This window comes from Chionomys nivalis, chromosome 8 (genome assembly GCF_950005125.1).
Source record: "Chionomys nivalis chromosome 8, mChiNiv1.1, whole genome shotgun sequence".
Classification (NCBI taxonomy): Eukaryota; Metazoa; Chordata; class Mammalia; order Rodentia; family Cricetidae; genus Chionomys; species Chionomys nivalis.
Window position 1 is genome coordinate 51178265 of NC_080093.1, and position 5063 is coordinate 51183327.

Below are 5063 nucleotides of genomic sequence, written 5' to 3' on the forward strand. Positions count from 1 at the left end.
ATACAAGCTCACCGAGACATCATCCGGACAAATTCTGCCAGGACAAGGGCAAGGTTTCAGGACTGCCCTCCTGACCCCATTAGGGTTGGCAGATCTGCCTGCTCAAGAGTGGGCTAGAGTGGGCTTGAGGAGACCTTCAAGGGCATCTGAGAACCAGGAGAAGGGGGCCTCAACTGCCCAGATTACAATCTTGGCTCTCCCTATTTCCTTATCCTAAGTAAGCACTTTAGCTATCCTGAGAACTGACACAGATTTCTTCTCTCGCCAGCAGGGAGTATAATAGCCCTGCCTCCTTGATCCTCTAATGTTTAACCCCGGGTCTGTTTAGATCAGAGTTTCTCAACTTTCCTGACACTGGGGCCCTTTAATACAATTCCTTATGTTGTGGTGACCCCGACCATAAAATTATTTCCATTGTTACTAATTTTGCTATTATTATGAATCCTAATATAAATATCTGATATGCAACCCCAAAGGGGTCAGGGCCCACAAGTCAAGAACTGCTGGTTTCGAATCTTGAGGGCATACTCAGCTAAACAGGGGAGGTGTTACCTTCGAAGTCAACCAAGCCATCTCCATTGAGATCGATGTCTTGGAGTATCTCATCTACCTCCCTCTGGCTGAGGCGTTCCCCCAGCAGAGCCTTGAGGGCTGCCCGCAGCTCCCCCACGCTGATGCAACCATCTCCATTGGTGTCAAACTGTGGCAGCATCGATGGTGGCATGGGGTCACTGACTGAGTCCCACATCCCCTCAGCCCTTCACTCCTGCAATCTCACAGTCTCACCCACCCTCCACCCCTCCCACCCGGCGCACCTCCCGGAAGGCATCTCGAAGCTCCCTCACGCCAATCATATCCGCAGTCTCTGCCAACAGCTTGGGACCCATGAGCTCCACAAAATCTTCAAAATCCACCTTCCCACCACCTGAGGGTGCATTCATCCATGAAAGACCCTGGCCTAGCACCTCACCTGCCTTCCCCAGCCCACTGCCTTCCCTCTGGCCCCTAGTCCCTTCCTTCATGGCACTGGATGGGCTCTCATCCCTGGGTACCAGAGGCTTCGTCATCTGCAGCTACTGGTGAGAATCATCCTCAAGCAGGCTCTTAAGACTCACTGTTCTTTCTTGAGCCTGCTCTGGACAAAGACTTCACCTCTCTGAGCTTCAGTCACTATTGGTCGGGGGATGAAGGAGGGGGGTCGTGTGTCATCCTCGCCAATCTCCTAGTAGATTCTTAGGAGGCAGCTCTCCTTTAAAGACAGTTATGTCCTGTGCTCTTGGGACAGCGCATGCAGCTACCTCAGGGTCTGGGCCGGGGCTGAAGTGCGGGGGTGGGGTGGGTCTGAGGCACGGGCTGAGGCACGTACTGATCTGCTGTGATATTTCAATGAGCTCCATCTCTGTAGGCATGTAGCCCAGCGTCCGCATGCAGGCACCCAGCTCCCGGTAGCCGATGTAGCCATCCCGGTCTCTGTCAAACTCCTGGAAGGCGACCTGCAGCTCTGCCGGGCAGAGTGAGCTTAGTCCTTTCCAAAACTCTCCCTGGCTGCCAGCTGGGACCAGCCCATCTGTCCCCTTTGTTCCAGTCCCTTCTTGCTCTTAAGCCTCAGTTCCTATTTGCTGTCTTAGGGCTTTTGCACATATGGTCTTAAAATTCTGTTCTCCTGGAATGTTTGGGAAGCATCTACTATGTTTCAATTTCTGCTCTAGGTGATTAAAAAGAGAAGGGAGAGGGGGAGGGGAGGAAAGCTAGAAAAGCTATGAGCTCAAGGAGATTCCATTCTTCCCTCCTCGGCTTCCGTGTCACCGACTCCAGGGAGGCTTCTCTGCTCATTTCTTCCTCTCCAGACCCACACAGCTGCCACTGTAGCTATCTCCAGAAGGCGGGACCTTATCTATTGGTTAGCAGTGCTTCCTGGTTCTCAATGAGGGGTCAGGCCCACAGTGGGCAGCCAGGAAGTTGCCAGGCAGATGGACAAATACGAAAGAGGCCCTTGACCAGGGTGGTCACTGAGACCAAGGGTTTGGCAGCTGAAGAAGGGAGGGTTTGCCATCCCTCCCTGCTCAGTCTCACCCCATAACCTTCTTACCCTTCCTGGACTCTGCAGAGGCCCCCAGCCCCAAACCTCCTCTTCTAATCTCCATCCATACCCCACCTCGACTAGCCCCTCCTTGAACTCTTTACCTTCGATCTCCTCTGGTCTCAGCTCCCGGTCCTGCAGGCACAGATGGCTTAGGGATTTCTTGGCACACCCAGGCCTCAGCACTTTCCTTCTGTTTCTTGGGGTTCGTCATCCAGCCCACACCACAGCATACCCAGGACCTGTGACTAATTCTGCCCAGTCCTGCTCACCTGCCTGGGTGTCTTGGGGTTCTCTTTTCCTGTAACCTGCCAGGGGACCCTCAGAACCCCTGTTCTCACACTGTCTTTTGAGGTACATAGCTCCTTTTGACAGAGGTAGATCCCAGGGTCAGACAGAACCTCATACACAACCCAGCTGTCCTCAATGTCACTGCAAGTCTGCTTTGCCTACTGTCCCTCTCCTGAGAACCCTGCCACCTCCAGCCATCTTCCCTTGGAAGTACTTACTTTTCTGTTTTTGTAGGCGTAACCCTGGTCTTGCTAAAAGCAAGTGCTCTGTCACTGGGCTGCACCCCCAACCCTTGGGTGGTTGTTTCTCTGGGTCCCTACCCACCCCCCATGCCTGGTATGGATCTAGGGGCTCCCTGAACTCTTAACTTGTTCTGGAGCTACCACTCTGGCCCCAACCCCGGGGTTGTGTGTCTATCCTCCGACGTCCTCTCCTGCCTCTCCCTCCTATTCAGGGAGCGATGAGGCGAAGGGACCGGGGCAGCAGGCTGGCGGAGGAGGCAGAGTAGTGACTGTACATACGAGCTGGGTGGCGGCGATGCTGGGTCGAAGGAAGATGCAGGCTGGCCCCACCAGACTGCCAAGCACTGAGTAGCCCTGGGTGCCCTCCTGCTCCTCAGCTCTGGGGCTAGGGCCAGGACTGGGGCTCCCTAGGGGGGCTCCAGGCCACTGCCAGTGTTCCTGTGGCAAATTCAGCCATAAGCCAAAGCAATGCCACCCCCACCCTCCTCAGCCCCTCTCCAGCTCCGTTCTCTGGAGCTCAGCCCCTGGCAGAGGGGGCGGGGCCTCTGAGTACACAAACCCCATTAACTCTCTAGGCTGGAAAGGTTCACCCCTAAGAGGTGAGGGCCTCTCCCAGGTCCTTGAGGAAACCTTAGCCTGTGGCCTCTAACCCTGGTCACCCTGGCCAAGGCTGAGAGAGTAGGGCCTGCCCAGAATGGGCAGCTGGTCTATTAACTTAGCAGGGGAGTCCCAGCCAAGATCGGAGGGGCTGTTTGTCGAGGAAAACATCTCCTTGAAGAAAAGCGTACAGACGTCCATCTCCCCTGGAGCCCGCGGACTCTCTAATCCAGCCCAGCACTCCTAGGTCTCTAGCTACTTGCCTGCCCAACACATGGGGCCACCCAGATTTCTGGCCTTAGGTTTTCCCTTCATCTTCCTACCTTAGGCCCCCGGCGCCAGGGCCGCTTGGCACAGTTCCCCATGGGTCCCTGAACCATGCCAGGCTCTGAGTCCTGGGAGGATGCTGTGGATTCTGCCAGCCTCCTGCTGTTTCCAGGGACAGCCTGGGAGCACTGGAGAGGATTTTCCTGGGGTTTTGTGGGCAAGATCAGGGGCGGGTGGGCAGGCGGGGGGCCCTGGGCCCGGGGTTTGGGCCCTAATCCAATCCCGGATTATCTCAGAGAATCTCTGCAAGTAGGGGAGTACTCAGAGTCAAGGCCCCCTGGAAGGCACAGCCTCCCAGAACTTCCTCAGGAGGGTCTTCTGAACACGGCCCCTAGCCATTCTCCTCTTAGCCTTGCACTAATCTCCCCAATCAGCACCTTCAGAAGCAGGCTTGGATCCCCACAGAAGGAGCTGGCACCCCATGCCTGGGTCAGCTGGAGCCCAACTCTCTCTGGCAATTGGGGACTGGAAGATGAAGTCTTCGGAGAGAGAGCCTACCCGCTTTTACCTTTGGCCGGTCTGAAGTCTGCAGCCAAGACCCTGTCTCCATTCAGGGCTCTTTCACCCTGTGATTGGACCCGTGCTCCATACCTTACATAAAGGATCACTCTGGGTACTGGATCCCTTCGTATCCACAGAGATAGGTTCCTAGCTTCTTCTCATCCCTCTGATCACCTGTATGTGGACTTGGCCCTGGGGCTGTCTTATATCCAGCTGGGATGTGGGCTCCCCTAAAGGACAGTTCCTGCCCCTTACCTGCCCATAGGCAGCCTGCACCTGGGCCTCCAGCTCACGGAGGAGGGCCCGCCTGCGGGTAGTGGGGTTGGCTAGGTCCTGGCTGGGTCCTGGAGTGTTTGTGGATGGGATGGAGTCCCCTCCAGGGAGGCTGTCATCTGCTGGGCCCTCAGGCAGGGCCATGGCCCTGGGTGTAGCACCTTTTCTGTTCCTGCTGGGGCTGGTTGACCTGCAGGAAGGAAGCTCAGAGAGAGGTGTGGATACAGTTTCCCTTTTGGTTCTGGGGATTAGTACAGTCCAACTCTCCTAAAGTCACTATCTTCTTCCATTGCCCCTCACATAGCCCATCTCTGAAATCTTCATCTTCCTCCTATACCACTTTCCGGCCTTCCAGACTGCACCCTAGGTCTCCTTGCTGACCCAGGTGGCTAGGCTCCCAAGTTGATGGGCCTCCTTCAGCCCCCATGTCCTGCTGGCACATCTCTGGCTGGTGGTCTGAGCATGCTCCGTATCCTGCTCATTCTCCATCTGCTCTGTCTTGGTCTAGCACTGTTCCCATGACCCTCTGGCCCTCTCTCTGTGCCTTGACCTTTCTCCGATCCCCTCAGCCCCCCATCCACTCTCCTCAGCCCCTATCTGCTCCCCTCAGTCCCTTTCATTGATGCTCAGAGGCTCTTTCTCACCTTGCTTTGTCTGTCTGCCCTTCCTATTCTTTTACTCCAAGATTCTGGAAAAGCATGCCACCTGCTTCGCCCTCCCCACCTGGAGCCCCAGGACACCTCTGTTTCAGC

The 5063-nt window shown here is 55.8% G+C and overlaps 1 protein-coding gene across 3 annotated transcripts; it reads right to left on the reverse strand.

Annotated features, from left to right (window-relative positions):
• Cabp2 (calcium binding protein 2) lies at positions 1-4455 on the reverse strand. 3 transcript variants are annotated; one of them, XM_057779267.1, is made up of 7 exons: positions 3534-3590; positions 2893-3051; positions 2185-2215; positions 1367-1501; positions 816-925; positions 553-700; positions 1-34 (listed from the first exon to the last, which is right to left on the reverse strand). In XM_057779267.1, the coding sequence occupies exons 1-7, from the start codon at positions 3588-3590 to the stop codon at positions 9-11; spliced, it is 666 nt and encodes a 221-aa protein (XP_057635250.1). In that variant the 3' UTR covers positions 1-8. The 3 variants fall into 3 exon arrangements, with proteins under 3 accessions (XP_057635250.1, XP_057635251.1, XP_057635252.1); XM_057779268.1 differs by lacking the exons at positions 2893-3051; positions 3534-3590 and adding an exon at positions 4294-4455; XM_057779269.1 differs by lacking the exon at positions 2893-3051.
• Between the last annotated feature and the right edge of the window lie 608 nt (positions 4456-5063).

Coding starts and splice junctions, on each gene's coding strand:
- Cabp2 (XM_057779267.1), bottom strand. CDS start 3,590: ATGGTTCAGGGACCCATGGGGAACTGTGCCAAGCGGCCCTGGCGCCGG. Junction 1,502..2,184: donor GAGACCAGAGGAGATCGAAG/GTAAAGAGTTCA, acceptor TCTGCCCGGCAG/AGCTGCAGGTCGCCTTCCAG. Junction 701..815: donor TTCGAGATGCCTTCCGGGAG/GTGCGCCGGGTG, acceptor ATGCTGCCACAG/TTTGACACCAATGGAGATGG.